This window comes from Aethalodelphis obliquidens, unplaced genomic scaffold (assembly GCF_003676395.1).
Source record: "Aethalodelphis obliquidens isolate GAN/ISIS:26980383/991018 unplaced genomic scaffold, ASM367639v1 scaffold14, whole genome shotgun sequence".
Lineage (NCBI taxonomy): Eukaryota > Metazoa > Chordata > Mammalia > Artiodactyla > Delphinidae > Aethalodelphis > Aethalodelphis obliquidens.
The window spans coordinates 28,044,113-28,061,607 of NW_020837958.1; the positions used below are offsets into that span (position 1 = coordinate 28,044,113).

A 17,495-nucleotide genomic window follows, 5' to 3' on the forward strand; every position below is an offset into this window, starting at 1 on the left:
AGTATAAAAGAAGCCTGAATTCTAACTTGGGGAAGATGGTTCTTTGGGATACTAGTCCATCATGTTCTTGGTCTGCTGGCTTTAAAAATAAAGTTGCTGGGGAGGGGGAAGGGTAAGCTGGGACGAAGTGAGAAAGTGGCATGGACATATATACACTAACAAATGTAAAACAGATAGCTAGTGGGAAGCAGCTGCATAGCCCAGGGAGATCAGGTTGGTGCTTTGTGTCCACCTAGAGGGGTGGGATAGGGAGGGTGGGAGGCAGGTGCAAGAGGGAGGGAATATGGGGATATGTGTATGCATATAGTTTATTCACTTTGTTATACAGCAGAAACTAACACAACACTATAAAAGCAATTATACTCTGATAAAGATGTTTAAATAATAAAATAAAAAAGTTGCTGTTCCTTGCCCCAACAACTCGTCTCGCAATTTATTGGTCTGTTGTGCAGTGAGCAGTTCGAACTTGGACTCAGTAACAATGGGAGAGGAGAACCAGGATTCAGTTTTATCCCTAAAACCAAGAGGGAAGCATTTAAAGGAGAGAGTCTGCAGGAGGCAGTGGTCATGTAAAAGAAGGATTGGGGTGCCAGTGGATGGCATTCCCCTCATAAGGGCATTTGCTGCTCGGCCTGGATTCTATATACGAAATAAACAGCCATATGACATAGTTACGAAATGCAGAAAATCAACAAGGCAAGTTGGAGGGGAATATATTTTGTGTGTCTTTCCTGGGCCTCTGAAAATCTCACAATTCTTTTATCTCTGACCTTAACTAATTAATATGAAGGGGAGAACATGGATGATATTTTAAGGTTCTTCTCCAGGAAGGATTTATATCTTAAACTAGGCAATAATTTAGCCCAAATAAAAATAGTCTGCTGACAAAACTTCAGCTGTTGGTGGTGGGCTGCAAAGGAGGGGGTCTTTAGGTGCCTCTGAAGTTACAGTTGTTCACTGATTTGGGCTGCTGTCCACCTCCTGTCCCCTGTCCCTTGACATGGTGCAAACAGGGCAGGCCCTGACCCTGAGTTAAATCCAAGAACAAGCCCCATAATTAAAAGTGCCCACTCTTTCCATTCACGTCTGTTTTTATCACCCCTCTCCTGGCCCCCTCTTTCCTCTCAGTCTGTCCCAGGGTCGGTTCATCATTATCTTTGCACCCCAGCCCTAGACCTAGGAGTCGAGCAAACTTTGGTTGAATTGAATCAAATGAACCAGATGGGGCCTGGGCCCTGGGTAAAGGTCAGCTGTAAATCAGGATGTCATTGCCAGGCCCTTCTATGCTTCAGTGTGTGTGTGTGTGTGTGTGTGTGCGTGTGTGATTGGAGGGGAGCTAGGGAACGTGGGAGGGGAAGTCAGTTAAGACGGGGCACTCCCACCCACTGGTTCACCAAGGAATTCACAAAAAGAAGATGTCTTCCAAGTGGGAAAAACCCACAGAGGAATGCACACTGAAGGTGAGATGCCTGGCAGAGGGTGACAGACAGTTTCCTGAGATCCTTTCCCTCAACTGCGTGTGTTTGGGAGCCATTCCAAGAGCAGCGCCAGCCTCAGGTCCAACCACTGGTGCCACCATCACTGACACACACTCCAGCCCGTTTGCTCTAGGGCGTCAGTGAGAGACGACGCGATTCAGGACATTGGCCTCCCGTCTCCCCGCGGCCCCGCCCCGCCCGTCCCAGGTCCCGCCCCCTCCCTCCCAGGCCCCGCCTGTCAGGGTCTCCGCCTCTGCCGGCCCGGGGCAACCAAGCACCGGCACCCGAAGGAGCTAGTTGTGTAGCAAGCGGTTCTATCTGGCTCAGCCATGGACCGGAAGGTGGCCCGAGAATTCCGTCACAAGGTCAGAGCTGCTAGGGGCCCCTCAAGCGCCCCGGACCCCGGAGTCCGGGGCGGAGTGGGTGGGAAGTGGACACCCTCGGCACCACCCCTTGCTTTCCCAGCAGGGCCTGGGGCTTTGGGTGGGCTGGGACCCCGAGGGTCATTTGGTTGCCAGCAGGGATCCCCAGTAAAATGAGGGAGGTGCACTGGGACTCCAGGTATAGGAACCACTAAACTGATCTCCTTAAAGTGTCCTTTCTCTTTCTGCGCTCCAGGTTTGGGATTTGTCTGGGGTTAGGATTCCTTCCAGTCTTGGTCTGAGACAGGATACTTCTCTGAGATAGCCCATAGTGGGCAAACCCCCTCCCTCCCGGCGCTTCCAGCTCTGGGCTGTTGGAACGTGTGGAGAGGGTTTGGGGTAGTGTCTGAGAGGTGAGGACTGGTAGAGAGGGGAAGTGGATGCTTCCTTCTGTCTTTTGACCTCAAAATTCCAGTTCGAAGCACTCCAGGCAGGCCCCTCCCCACTTAAGGGCATTTCTGGCGGCCTGAGAAGTAGCTGAGGACCTGGGGCTGGCCAGGGGGCAGTGGGAGGAAGGGAGGAGGCTCAGGCAGTCGGCCAGAGCCTTCGGGCTCTCCCCTGGTGTGTCCCAGTGAGGGGCCTCATTGGTGGCCCGGGATCCTCAGAGACCATCACGGAAAGCTACTGGATTTCACCCAGGCTTTCCAGAACTGTTTGCAGAGCTGTGCAGGAGTCACTGAAGCCCTGAGGTCAAAGAGGACCATTTGAAGGGACCCAGTGGACCACCCCACCAGGCCTGAGGATGCCTCAGAGCCCAAGGATAAAGGCAGGGGTGTCTGGAGCTACCCACAGGCCCTGCCTGAGGGACGGGTGACAGTACCTTGAGGCCTGCCCAGAGGGGCAGTGTCTTTAGACCAAGCCAACCCCCTTCCCAGGCCTGAGGGGGCAGAGGTCAGGTAGTCAAGGTCAGGATGCTTAGCCCCTCTCTCGCCACACAGAGGCCCAGGGGAGCCCAAGGAGCCAGCCTGTGTGGAGGCCACAGGGGCTAAAAGCCAGGGGCTTGGGGCTAGGGGCCGACAGTCAGTTATCCATTTAAGAAACATGTTTTGAGCACCCACTCCGTGCCAGACCCAGGCTGTGCCCTCAAATGGCTGGTCATGTGGGTGGGAGGCAGACCCTACACTAATAACTACCCACAACTGGGTGCTGAGTGTTGGAATCAAGGTTTGGTGGGGGGACAGAGAGAGCAGCTCATACTGGTGCAAGTCTTCTGGAAATGAGGCCTTGGGATCCCAAGGGTGAGAGGTAACCGGAAGTTCAAGCAGGAGTTTGGGGGCTGGCAGATAGCAAGGGGAGTGTGAGACAGTGTTCACCAGTGCATCCTGTTGCAAAGGGACTTGGGAGAAATTTCAGCCGCTGAGGCCGTTTGGTGAGTGTAGATTTCAGGCAACCCACGTTGAAAGAGCACAACTGCCCGTCCCCCACCCCAAGATGACTCAGGCTTGAATTTCAGTTTCCTGCCCCTGGGCTGAAAATAATGTCAGGTCCTCTTTTGTCTTCTCCTCATGGGGTACTTTTCTCTGCCTCTTTGAGAGAATTATATCTGGAGTCCCTGGTGTCTGACTCAGCCCCTGGGTTAGCCCCTATTCCTCTTCCACAGGCCCCATGGGCTCCAAAGGGCCTCAAGCCTCTGTGTTTCCACTGCCCTGCTCTTCCGCATCACGAAAGTCATTACCTATTAATGCCCCTGTGTGAGCAGGCAGGGCATGCTGGGCAAGGCCGGGGCTGGACTTTGTGCCCTGTTGCTTCGGAGGCAGCAGCAACCTTACCCTCCCAGGGTGGAGGCAGCAGCAACCTTCCCCTCCCAGGGTGGAGATCATCTAGGAACTGTGGAGAGAAGATGAAGCAGCAGAGGAGAGACCTTGCCTGTTTACTGCTTTCTAAGATGTCCCTTCCTTAGCGTTTCAGAGCAAATTCACCCCTTGGGAATGGTTTGTAACCTAAATAAATTCTTAGTCATTGGAGGTAACATTTTAAAGGTAGTGTGTTGTCATGGAAAGTGCTGTGTGACCTGGAGCAAGTTATTAACCTCTCTGTGCCTCAGTTCTCCAATTTGTTAAATAGGGATAACAATAATATTTAACTAGTGTGTTTATTGTTAGTACCAGATGAGATCTACAGATGTGTAGGAAGCTTAAATAGACCCTTTTACTTAGTGAAGCCTCAACAAATGTCCACTGTTGTCTGTTGTCTGAAGTTAGGTAGAACTGGGGTCAAATCTCAATCCTGTCACTCACTGCCAGTGAGACCTTGGGCAAGCAGTCTCGCTGAGCTTTAGTTTCCTTAACTTTGCGATGAGGTTCATAGTGCTTACCCCACAGGACAGTTAGGATTAAATAGGAATTCAAACACTGGCTTCTCTGGTCATTTGGTAACCATTTGGTAAATGACCACACTGTTCCCAGCTGATACCTGCAGAGCATCCTGTTGGATGAGCCAACAGTCTCCAGGCCACTGAGCAGGGACTGTTGGGCTTGTGCAGTTTCCCCAAGGCCACCAGCAGACCAGCAGTACTTGCATGTCCTTCCCGGTCACAGCCTTGGAGTCAGGATACCAAGGTGAGGGGAGGGAGCAACAGAGACTAAGACTTCTACCCGAGAGAACCAGCTTTTCAAAAGAGGGCTACCCCTGTGCTCACTGCATCTGCATGTTGCAAGAACTTGGTAACTCATTTGCTCAAAAAGTATTTATTGACTGTTCAGCAATCATACATTTATGGGCATCTACACTGTACCCTGCCCAAAGCTAGGAATCTGGCCGAAGAGGCTGGGGGAATAAATAAGAAGGTCAGAAAGAGCCTCTGCATTCTAGGGATTTGCTAATCAGTCATTCATTCATGCCTGCAATAAATATTGACTGAGCTACTAATATATGCTGGGCAGTACTCTAACCATTGAATAAGAAAACAAAGTCTCTGCCCTCTTAGAGAGCACTTTCTAGTGGGGAAGACAGACAAGTAAACCAAAGTATCATATATGAAAGTATCATATAATGCCAAGTAGTAATGAATGCTATGAAAAAAATAAACTGGGGTGAGGGGATAAAGAGTGACGAGATAGTACTTTTTATAGGATAGTCAGGGAAACCTCTCTGAAGAAGTGATATTTGAGGAAAGACATAAAAGAAATGAGGGAAGGAGCCATGGGGATATATGTAGAAGAGCATTCCAGGAAGAGGGAACAGCAAGTACAAAGGCCCTGAGGCAGGCATTTGCTTGCCTTCTTTAGGAACAGCAAGTAGGATGGTGTTTCCGAGAAGAATTATGGAATGAAGAGTGCTAGGGGCTGGATCAGAGGGGTGGTGGAGTCCTGATAGGCCATACTCAGGATTTTGGGTTTTGTTCTAAGTGAGAGAAGCCAGCTGGGGAGTGACATGACTGAATTACATTTTAAAAGAATTGCTCTGACTGCTGGTAGAGAACAGACTGAGAGGGCCAAGGGTAGAAAAGGGACCCTCACTTAGGAGGCTTCTGAAGTAGCCCAGGGCACAGGGAGGGGAGGGGGGCGTTGGACCAGGTGGAGTAGCCAGGATACATGTTCAAGGTAGACCTGACAGGCTTTGCTGATGGGATTGGCTGTGGGTGTCGAGAAAAAGGTATCAAGGGTGAGACTATGTGCTGGGAGGAGGAGCAGGTTGGTGGGGACAGAGCGGGAGGTGGTGGAAACCAAGAGCTCCATTTTGAATGTTTTATGTTTGAGATGCCTTTTAGATCTCCCAAGTACAGAGGTGACTAAGAATGCCCTCTTGCACTGTTGGTGGGAATGTAAATTGATACAGCCACTATGGAGAACAGTATGGAGGTTCCTTTACAAACTAAAAACAGAACTACCATATGACCCAGCAGTCCCACTCCTGGGCATATACCCTGAGAAAACCATAATTCAAAAAGAGTCATGTACCACAATGTTCATTGCAGCTCTATTTACAATAGCCAGGACATGGAAGCAACCTAAGTGTCCATCGACAGATGAATGGATAAAGATGAGTGGCACATATACACAATGGAATATTACTCAGCCATAAAAAGAAACGAAATTGAGTTATTTGTAGTGAGGTGGATGGATCTAGAGTCTGTCATACAGAGTGAAGTAAGTCAGAAAGAGAAAAACAAATACCGTATGCTAACACATATATATGGAATCTAAAAAAAAAAAAAAAAAAGATAGTTCTGAAGAACCTAGGAGCAGGACATGAATAAAGACACAGATGTAGAGAATGGACTTGAGGACACAGGGAGGGGGAAGGGTAAGCTGGGACGAAGTGAGAGAGTGGCACGGACATATATACACTGCCAAACGTAAAATAGATAGCTAGTGGGAAGCAGCCACATAGCACAGGGAGATCAGCTCGGTGCTTTGTGACCACCTAGAGGAGTGGGATAGGGAGGGTGGGAGGGAGACGCAAGAGGGAGGAGATATTGGGATATATGTATATGTATAGCTGATTCACTTTGTTATAAAGCAGAAACTAACACACCATTGTAAAGCAATTATACTCCAATAAAGATGTTTAAAAAAATATATCTATATATATATATTTTAAAAAAAAAGAAGGCCAGTAGCTGTAGGAGTGTGAAAATCAGGGGAGAGGTCTGTGCTAGGATAAGCCTCAGTGAATCCCCGGAGAATAGTTGGTACTTAAACCCCAGAGACTGATGAGGTCACTTAGGGACACAGTGTAGATGGAAAGAAGACCCAGAACAGAGCCCGGAGCACCCCAATCTGTAGAGGAGAGGAAGAGGAGAAGAAACAGCAAGGAAGGCAGGAGAACCAGCAGAAGGAGGGAGTGATTGGCTGTGCCCAGCACTGGGTCAGATGCTACCAACTAGGTAGCATGAAACGAGTCTCTTGAAAAGATGAAGGACAATAAAACATGGGTCAGATAAATCCAGTACTATCTGGGATGCACAATGTGAAGGCCTGGGCAGAAGCAGAGCTAGATCCATTCACCCCAGCAACATTTATGGAGGGTCCACTCTCTGCCAGCTGCTGAGAACATGGAATTTGTGTTCATTTATTCTTACTTAGTTTAATTAACAAACACTTAGAACTTGCTACTTTCCAGGCACTGTTCTAAGTATTCAACAACTATTAACTCAAGGAATAATTTAAAAAACAATTTTTAATCTCTCATAGAATGATGAAGTCCTATGAGATACTTTTATCCCCATTTTACAGATGAGGAAACTGAAGCACAGAGATGTGCAAACTCAGATGGGGAAGGGACTTGTGGCCTCACTCCCCACCTTCCCCTAGGCCTGTGTCGGGACCAGATACAGATTAGTGAGAGACAGTCAGGTGAAGAAAGGAAGTCCGACACAGCTTGGTGAGTCCCGTGGCAGAGGTGGGGACAAAGTGCCATCCTGTGCACGGAGAATGACAGGACAGGCTTTGTGGCGGAGCCTGAGGAAAGGCTTGACCGAGGAGAGCTGGTATTTGAGGAGACTTGCAGGTGGAGGAAGAGCTCCAGAGAAGAACTGCTGGTACCACCAGTACTAATAGCTAAGGTTTCACACCAGCCATGGTCGCAGCAGGAAGCAGGTGGCTCATCCGAATGGGAAACTGAAGCGTTTTATGAAGGGACTGCATAAGGGGAAGGGCAGGGATGGCTGAGCTGACAAGGCGTGGTAACACAGCCTGGCAGGAGCAGCAGCTGGAGGCCAGGGGCTCCTGAAGGGGCAACGGAAGGGGGTTCCAGAGCAAGGGAGAGCATGACTGCGAGGGAGACGCCCAGTCAGACGCTGCAGCCTCAGCTGGGGGCACCTGCCTCGTGGTGGTCCAGCGTGGAGGGAGCCGGGGAATCAGAACCCCACTCCCTTTCTCCCCAGGCCCTCTCACCACCCCCTGGCTGAACACAGCAGGAAGCAGAGGGCAGGGGGCCCATGCAAAGCTTCCTGGGACATAAAACTGGGTGGAGGAGGCTGGGTTGTGGGTCTGGAGGCAAAAAGGAAGAGATCCAGCGCACGTTTTAGAGCCCTTGAAATTTTGGAGCCCTGGGCACTGTCCTAAGTACTTTATATACATTCATTCATTTAATCCCCACCACAGCCCCAGGAGGGCAAATGTCACCCAGCGGAACAACGTGCATTATTTAACTTGCTTCTTGCTCTCTTTCTCCATCTTTGGCTGGGTGCATGCATGGAGTTGAATTTGCATAAGTTGAAGGTTGTGTGCTTCCGCTGTGCGGCTGTTCTGAAAGGCCAGTCCATATGCAGGAAGGCAGGGAGATGAGGCTGGAGAGGGCTCAAGCCCAAAGCCAGAATTTGCCTCCACTGCCCCAGACATGGGGCCTGAACCTTATGAGGGGGGAGATGCACTTCCCCCACACACCATGCAGGCCAATAACACTGAGCCAGCTGAGCACCTGTCAGAGAATGCCCATGCTGGATGGAGGGGACCAGACACAAGTTGGGTGGGAATGGGGGATTGATGTGATAGAGACCCCCACACAGTTTTTTGTAGATGGTGGCCTCATTAGGGCTTCTGTGCCCATCATCAAGGGGGATCCAAGAAAAGGAAAAGCTTTCTAAATCTAGCTATAGAAAGAAGACATGGTCTTGCACACAGTAGGTGCTCAGTAAATGTGTATTGGACAAATGCAAACAAGAAAGTTCTGTCTGGTAAGTGGATATCATGCGGGAGTTAGAAAACAAGCAGGGGTTTTGGAGCCAGCAGGCATCTCATCTCTCCCACTTCTCTGAGCCTCGATTTCCTCATCTGTCTAATGGGGATAATAATATCCATCCACTTAGAGGGTTGTTGGGAGGTTAAAGATAATGCAAGTAAAGTTCTTCAGACATGATGGCCAGTCTGTAAGCAGAGTCTGTACTGAATGAGGGAGCCGGGCAAGAAGGGCCTCAGGCTGGGAGGCCTGTAAGGAGGCTCTGGGCTGGGCACGGTCAGGAAAGACTCTAGAAGAGGGGGCTTGGACTCCCCTTAAATGAAGGCAGGGGTCAGGTGGGAGGAGGGAGGGCAATCCCTCTTGCTTGGGTCTGGGACCTACTCTTTGTGAGCAGCGGGAACTGAGCTGAGAGGAGCCAGATCCAGGAGGCTGTGTACTAAGAAGCCATGGGAAGGTGACTGGACTGGGCGGAGAGGAAGGAAGGAAGGCTCTAGTCTAAGGCTAAAGGAGTTCACTCGTCATTCAGCAGACACACTGAGCACTGTGCACCCGTGTGCATGGCACGGTGCTGTTGAAGACCTACTTTGTGCCAGGTGGGTTACAGGTACCTGAGCTCAAGGTTTCAGGAGAATGGTACCAAGGGCCCAAGGGCAGGGTTCACTGAAGCTGATCCTTGGACTGGTGCTGGGCAGCGCCCCCCCACCCCCGGGGAGTTTGCTTGAACCCAGATTCCAGGAGGAGGAGATACCATATACATTTTTTAAATATTTAAAAAGTGAAATTTGAATTACGGTGGTGAGGTTACTGCATGTTTGAGCTTCTAGAGAAAGTTCCATGCTTCTCGGTTGTCTTTCTCGGTTCCTTTTAAAGCCCAGAGGCTGAGGTGTGACTGTGTGTTTTCACTCGGGTGTGGTCAGAGAACAAAGCAGTGCTGTTATCCCTGAGTCTCTCTGGAGACATTCCCCGGTGGAGAATGGTCAGGGTCACCAGAGTACCACCATTTTGATTTATCACTTACATTTGTACTTAAAGAGCATTCTACAGAAACCGGGTATGTTTTCCCAGATATAATGGTGTGTGGATAATTTTTTAAATGGACGAGTTGAATTTCTGGGGGTCGATGAAACATTCTGAGTGAGGATGGGAAGGTTCCAATATGTTGGGGGAAGGGTCTGTTCAGCTGCAGCCTGAGTCCCACTTGGGGAATGATGGAGATCCCCAAGGAGATGACCCTGGAGGAGCAGGTAAGGGCAGAACTGAAGGCCAGGATGGGAGTGACCTAAGCGGTGAGAGTGGATGGACATCAGGCTAAGGAGCTGAACTTTGTGGGCTGCCTCAGAAGGAGACTGGTAGGACGTGGTTTCTCAGTGGGGCCTCTGGATGCAGTGGTCAGCATTGGAGGGCTGCCCACAAGGACCAGGAACCTGGGACCCCCGGGAATAGGCTCTTTCCACAAAGAGCATCTCCAGGTGTTCTATGCTTGGCCCAGGAGGGCAGAAAAGCAGAACCCTAGACTTTAACATTGGAAATTGCCTTTGTCTTCCATTCCCACTGTCCACCCAGTGCCTAAATGCTGTCTACCAGGAACAGTGCCTCACTTCTTACATTTAATGATGCAGCAGGAGGCATTTCTGCAAGGAGGGGTGGGAGAGAGCTTCAGTCTTAAGGCCTCAGTGAATAAGAGATTTCCCTCTCCTCTACTTTGTCTTATGTCACCACCCATGGCTGGAATTGAGCTAGAAGCCCTTTGGTTGGGCTCTCCTCACTGCAATCAGAGCAGATGGGATTTTTATGCTTCCTTAGAGAACAGAACATCTGCGGTTCCAAGAGTCACCCAAAAGATGTTGTGTTTTCTTTCTTGTTATGAACCAAACCCAAAGGGTTTTCTTAATAGTGCAGAGGAGAGTGGTGGGGATTAGAGATAAGGGAGGTCCTCCTGAGAGCAGAGCGTTTGAAATTTTGGCCTAAGGAGGCCCTGGAATTTTTTCCTCTGGAAGGCCTGACTCACCCACGCAGTGGTGCCAGCAGGAAGAGCATAGGCTTTGGAATCATATAGACCAAGGTTCAAACCTTAGCTCTGTCTCTTATTAGCTGTGGGACCTTGAGTGAGATGGCTGAACCTCTCTGGTCTTCAGTTTCCTCATCTGCAAAATGGTGTGAGAACATCGGCCTTGTAGGGCTGGTGAGATAAACACATGGAATAAAGCCTAGAAAAGCTCCTGGTGCCATCCCATGGTGCAAATATTATTTCCCTTCCCCTTCTTTTCCAGCGATTCCCTTTCTCCCATCTGATTGTGGACGTACCAGGAGGCAGGGGGATGGACAAATCCATTTGATGCTGATTTATTGACCACTTACTATGCATTAGTCACAAGAGATTTGGAACACACAGACCTCATCTTTCCCTCATGGGGTTTTCTGTCTGATGAAGGAAACAGAGCAATTCACAAAAAAGCAAGCCTTTCATTACAAATTGTGACTGTTACAGTGAAGGAATTGAAGCATCTCTGGGGTGTGGGAGTGCGTTCTGTTTAGGTAGGTGAGCAGGGAGACCTCCCTGGGGAGGAGGCCAGCCATGCAGGGAAGAGGGGAAGCAGTCCAGAAAGAGAAAGCAGCACATGCGATGGCCCTGAGGCTAGAGCGAGTGTGGCCCGTGGGAAGCACTGAAAGGAGGCCCATGCAACCAGTCAGGAGCTGAAGTTGGGCTTTGATAAGTTAAGGTAAAGAATTTGGATCTGAATTTTGTTTTGAGTACAATGAGAAGCTATTAAGTACTCAAGTGATATGATCCAATTTATTTAAGTATTTCTGGCCCCTGATCCTAGGGAAATTCAGAATTTTTCTCTGCTCAGACTCCTCTTCCACAGCCGCATGTGGGCAGCCCAGGCCTATCTTGACACTGTTCCCCACCCCTCTCTTGCAGGCCCAGGCAGAGCAGGGAGAGCGAGTCCAGGCTGGCCCCTCGTAGAGATGAGCTTTTGGAGGTACCCACTTCTGTGGTGTGTGTAAAGGCCCGGGCTACCACCTAAGGTTCAGTACCACCCACTGTAGCTGATGCTTCTGTCCCCCATCTCTGGCTAGCTGGGAGCCCCTGGCCTGGAGGAGAGGGGCAGTGAAGTGGGAGAAAGCAGCAGTACCCTTCTTGGAGCAGGGGGGATATAAACTTCTGTAGCTGCTGAAGCCCAGCTGTGAGTCAGTGAGTGCAGGGCAAGCCTCCTAGGTTATTCTCATCTTTAATGAAATGCTCAGCCTAATTCTAGGGGATGGGGGTACAGCTAGGTGGAGACAAGAAATCTGTATTCTGTACCCCTCCTGTTCAGTCCAGAAATCCCAAGGGCTGGGCCCAGTACGTCCTCTCTGTGTCGGGACAGACAGATTTCCCCCAACCTTCCAGAGTCCTTAAGATGCCCGTAGAAAAAGGCAAAGATGCCCTGGCCCTCCTCTGAGGACCAATCAGGTGGGAGCTTCCAGCTTCCAGCAGCAGCTTCTCCCTCTGTGGGCTGAGGCCCTGGACCATGCTGTTGGGCCTGGAGGCTGGAGGAGGGAGGGGCCCAAGGACCCCTCGAGCCTCCACCCTGCCCTCTTACTCAGTCCTGGGCTGAAGAGAGAGCTAAGGATATAGTGCACAGAGATTCACACTGAGCTGTCCCAGGGAGTGGAATCTGGGGCTCCTGGCCCACCAGCTCCCCTGGGACTGAGGTGCTAATGAAACAGCTCTTGACCCTGACCTTGGACTCCCAGCCATTGACGTCAGTGAAGTTGAAATAATGTAACCCGATTCTCCCCTTGGGGTGGCGGGGGAGGCATACAGGGGCCTGGGAAGGGGAAGGACTGACCAGAAGTCAGGGCCGACCCAGCTTAGGCCAGGACTGGACAAGGAAGAATCCAGTGGTAGGGCGCTCCCGGCCGGTGGGATGTGCTCTATGAGCGAGTGGCCTAAATCCTTTCTGAAAGCAGCTATCTGGCACCACAGCCACCATCAGGTAAGACAGTGGGCTTCTTCCAGAGCGGGGAGCTGACATTGGTGTTGCCACACTGGACACAGGTGACATAGCCATGGAGGTGACCGGCAGCATGGCTGCCATGGGGGTGCATTGCTGTCACATGGGGGTTCACGTGTATGATATTTGTGTGCGTCCCTGTGTGCACACGCATCACTCCACCTGGGGACGAGGCTCAGCCTGACCACATCGGATGCTTAGAGGTACTCCTGGGGCCACATCGGGGTGGTCTGCACAGTCTGATGTGTTGGAGTCGGGGGGCCACCCTGGCTCTGGCTTCCTTCCTCTTCTCACAACCCTGAGGAGATGTGGAGGAGGTCCCCCAGCAGGGGGGATCTGCTATCAGGGTGCTGGGCCTGGAGTTGTAATTCTGCCTTTGGGTTTTCCAGGTGGATTTTCTGATTGAAAATGATGCAGAAAAGGACTATCTCTACGATGTGTTGCGGATGTACCACCAGTAAGTGTACTGGGTCCAGCTCCTGTGGGCCACCCCGGGTACCTCTGTCTTCAGGGAAACCTGGGATGGATTGTTCTGAGACAGGAGGACCTCCCCCTCTTATCCTGGGGGGCTCAGGGAGGCTCATGCTCGGTGTTCCTGGGAATCAAATAGACACGCCACTCACTTGTCTCAGCAAATATTTACACAAATACACTGTGTATGGCTCTGTGCTAGCGGATAGGGGTACACGTATAAGCAAGACAGACTGGTTGCTGCCACCTAGTTGCTTACAGTCTGATGGGGGAGGCTGTCAGGTAACCAGATAGGTTCAACAGAGTGTGATTGCTAGGATAGGACAGGAAATGCCAGCTGGTCCCAGTGCCGGCATCAGATGCCTGTTATCGCTCACCCGCTTTTTGATTCATTCAGCAACATTTATAAGCTCCTGCCACTGGCCGGGCACCATGCAGAATGTGGAAATGAATATCTACTTCCTTTCCTCAACTAACTTGTGGCTTAGTTGGGGGAGATGGACAGACACTAGCAACACAAGGAACTGTAATACAAGTTCCAGTGAAATAACTGCTGAGGAGAGGAAAGCAGGAAAGCAGGAATGTACAGAAAGGAGTTCTCAGTTCTAACTGTGGAGGGAGGATCAAGAAGGCTTGAGCTAGGTTTTTGAAGGGTAAGAAGGATTTTGCTGGGTGGAAATATCAGGGAAGGACATTCCAGGGTGAGAGATCAACATAAGCAACGGTTCAGAGATGTGAAAGCACAGGTTGTGACAGAGACCATAACAGCCACCAGCCTGGGCAGTTCCACAGAAACAGGTCATGGAGGCCCTGAGCCTACCAAGAAGGATGGACTGTGTCCTCTGGGCAGTGGGGAGCCATCGAAGGGTTTTGAGAAGGGGAGCAATTTACATTTTAAAAAAAGATGGGCTGAGAGTGAGCCAGTCAGCTGGCAGCTGGAGAGGTGCTGGCCCCAGACGTTGAGGGTCTGAACGGTCTGAGGTGGAAGCTTGTGAGAGATAGTATGAGGCTGCAGCTCAGAGCAGGAAACAAGGGGATGAGAGAGCTCACCGCCATCTCACAGAGGTTTCCTGTCTGGAAGGATGCTGGGCTTCAGAAGTAGGCAGAGCTGACTTTGAATCCTGGCTTGATTTCATCCGCAGGATGAGCGAACAACCCCTACTTCGATGGTTTCCTTGAGATACTTACATGGGAGAACGAACTCTTCTGAGGCACCCGACCCATCGTTAGGGGCTCTGGGCATTTCAGGAGAGTTCTCCTCAATTCCAAGGCCTGGGCCCAGTGGGTGGGGACCCAGCCCAGGACTGCTTCCTCTGGGAATCCTGGGGTCTCAGAGGTCATGGCTAAGGGGGAGGCTTCAGGGTCCCTGTGTCTCTGCAGAACCATGGACGTGGCCGTGCTTGTGGGAGACCTGAAGCTGGTCATCAACGAGCCCAGCCGCCTGCCCCTGTTTGACGCCATCCGGCCCCTGATCCCGCTGAAGCACCAGGTGGAGTACGACCAGCTAACCCCCCGGCGCTCCAGGTGCGGAGGGAGCCACAGGCCGGAGGCGGGGCGGGGGAGAGGTCACCCTGGGATGGACAGGGTCACTCACGAGTGGATGGGGCAGCGCTGGCCATCAGGCCAGAGCTGGGCCGTCACCAGTCCCTCCTCCCTTGGCAGGAAGCTGAAGGAGGTGCGTCTGGACCGGCTGCACCCCGAAGGCCTCGGCCTCAGCGTGCGTGGTGGCCTCGAGTTCGGCTGCGGGCTCTTCATCTCCCACCTCATCAAAGGTGGCCAGGCAGACAGCGTCGGGCTCCAGGTGAGTGAGCAGAGCTCGGGGGATGTGGGGACCAAGCCCTCAGGCTTCCTGCCTCCGCCTCATTCACTCACTAGGCTGTGTGGTGTAACATGGTCACCTCGCCCTTCTGAGCCTTTGGGAGAGGGAAAGGGTGACATATCCTGGCAGAGTGTCCGTGGGCCTCTACAAGTGTGGCTGCAGGTACTTGCCTGTTTTCTTTTTCTTCTTTCAGTTTTTATTGGCGTAGAGTTGATTTACAGTGTTGTCTTAGCTTCAGGTGTACAGCAAAGTGAATCAGTTACACATATACATATATCCACTCTTTTTTAGATTCTTTTCCCATATAGGCCATTATAGAGTATTGGGTAGAGTTCCCTGTGCTGTACAGTATGTCCTTATCTATTTTGTATATAGTAGTGTGTTGCCTGTTTTCTTGAGTGGAGCTGAGAACCTGGCTCCCAGCTGTTGCTGCCCCTGCTGCACTGCACCCCACCTCCCTTATGTCTGAAGGAAGAGCATAATTATGTCCTGACACCTGAAGTTCTGGACACATAGCCTTCTCCCTGGAAGGGGAAAGGAAATACTGGCATAGTGCAGTGCTTCAGAGCATAGACTCTGGAGCTGGAATGTCCTGGCTTTGCTATTCATTAGCTGTGTGACTTTGGTGAAATTACTTAACCCCCTGCCTCAGTTTCCTCATCTGTAAAATGGGATGATGATACTACTACTTACCTCATCAGGTTGTTAGGCCGGAATAAATGAATTCATATTACAAAGTACTTGTATCAGTATCTGGCACATAAATGCTGTGTGTTAGTTTGCAGAAAACAACGTGCATTTTACGCTCCCAGAATATATATGATTTGTTTGTGTTTGCTTAAGGAAACACACACACACACACACACACACACACACACACTGCAAAGCAGTTACTTGTTGGGGGGGAACTGGAGTGGATGGGGGATAAGGTGAGATGGAGTCTTTTAAGGCTGCGTCTTTTAATATTATTTGGCTTTTGAATCATATGAATGTACTATTGTTTTCTAAATTCTTTTTATTGAAGTATAGTTGATTGATGTGTTAATTACTGCTGTACAGCAAAGTGACTCAGTCATAAACATATATACATTCTTTTCCATATTCTTTTCCATTATGGTTTATCACCGGATATTGAATATATTCCCTGTGCTGTACCATAGAACCTTGTTGTTTATCCATTCTATATATACCAGTTAACGCTGTGTATTTGTTAAGCAAGCAGAGAGGGAGATTTAATAAACACCTATGATGTGCCAGGTAACATGTTGACAGCCAGTTCTCACTGTATGCCTGGGCTTTCTCATCCCCATTTTACAGAGTTGATAGAAGATCAGGGACTTGACTAGAGTCACACAGCCAGTAAATGGCAAAGCCAGGATTTGAACCTGGGTCTCCTGACTGCCAAGTCCAGGGATCTCTCTTCAGCACCCCAGGGTCCCCTCCCTTGGGGTCGCCACGCCTCAGTGTCTGGGCAGAGATGGGCAGACCTCCAGGTCTCGCTCCTGCCAGAGCCCAGAGCTGTGTTTTTATCTGTCCAGACAGAAGAGGCCCTCCCACCCCCGCCCAGGGCTTCCAGCATGTTTGTTACCAGCATCCCAATCTGGGCTGCCAAGCCAGGGGCTTCAGGGGCCCTGACGGCTAATGGTACAAGACACCGTGGAGTGGGAGGTGGAAACTGGGAGCTGACAGACATCGCTTTGTTCTAAATCCCTGTCTCACGGCTCACTGGTAGCGTCTGAAATTTCAGCCCCTTCATTATTCCTCTCCTGTGCCACACATTTTCCAGCCCAGAAACACAGCCAGAGAAAAAACATAATGAGCTCTTCTCTTGGCGTCAGCTGAGCCCTCTTTTTTTTCCAGGGTGAGGTCTCCTCCTAGGACAAGCACTTCTCAACGATTCCTCCATGATTGGGGGCCTCAGGGCGTTTTAATGAAACGTAGACTTTTACCTTCCTGCCTGTTTCTCAGGCTTATGAATTATCAACCCTTTCTCGGGTTAACGGGCTCATCTCTCCTTTGTGCCGCTGTCCCTCAGATCGTCATTTCACTGTTGCCCTTGCACAAAGGGCCTTTTGCAGGGCTCCACGCGGGAGCGAGAGGGAGAGGAAAGTCAATCCTGCAAGCTGAGCCGGGGGTTGTGTGGGAATCGTTCCACTGGGGTCCCGGGCAGGTTCCCTTTTGGAACAACACAGGGAGCTTCACTCAGAGCAGCTTGGGGAAAACATCTGCATCTATTCACCTGTCTGGGTGGGGTTCATGTTTCTGGGGAGATCGCATGTCTGAGGGCGGGGGAGGGGCATGTTCAGATACAGCCTGGCTCAACTGAAGGTCCCGTTGATTTGACCTGTGAGGCTGGGCCCCGAGTGGGGGCCTTGGACCCAGCCCTGGGACTCCTCCATCTCTGCACTTGTCCCCCTACTGGAGTTATTTTAGATTTTTGTCCAAGTGTATCCTGTCTGAACCTACGTCCTCTGCCCTGCACGACTTGCTGTATAGTCCAAGGCTAGAGAATAATTCTGTGTGCCTTGGTTGTCCCAGCTGTAAAATGGACAGAGTTATCCCTGCCTTTCCTATGGGACTTGAGGGCTCTGTCAGGTGGCAAGGATCCAGAGAGGACAGGACACAGGGAACCGCAGCCAAGCTTGGCCAGAGTCCCTTCTCTTCTGCTTCCAGACACCCAAGA

The 17,495-nt window shown here is 50.8% G+C and overlaps 1 protein-coding gene across 2 annotated transcripts in view; it reads left to right on the top strand.

Moving 5' to 3' along the window:
* Positions 1-1,747: 1,747 nt before the first annotated feature.
* The window catches only part of USH1C (USH1 protein network component harmonin), a 52,534-nt gene continuing 36,786 nt past the window's right edge, over positions 1,748-17,495 (top strand). For both annotated transcript variants that reach the window (XM_027115269.1, XM_027115268.1), the window contains exons 1-4: positions 1,748-1,843; positions 12,912-12,979; positions 14,374-14,517; positions 14,656-14,794. In XM_027115269.1, the coding sequence (XP_026971070.1) occupies positions 1,808-1,843; positions 12,912-12,979; positions 14,374-14,517; positions 14,656-14,794 (387 nt within the window). In that variant the 5' untranslated portion in view covers positions 1,748-1,807. The remainder of the gene's footprint in view (positions 1,844-12,911; positions 12,980-14,373; positions 14,518-14,655; positions 14,795-17,495) is intronic.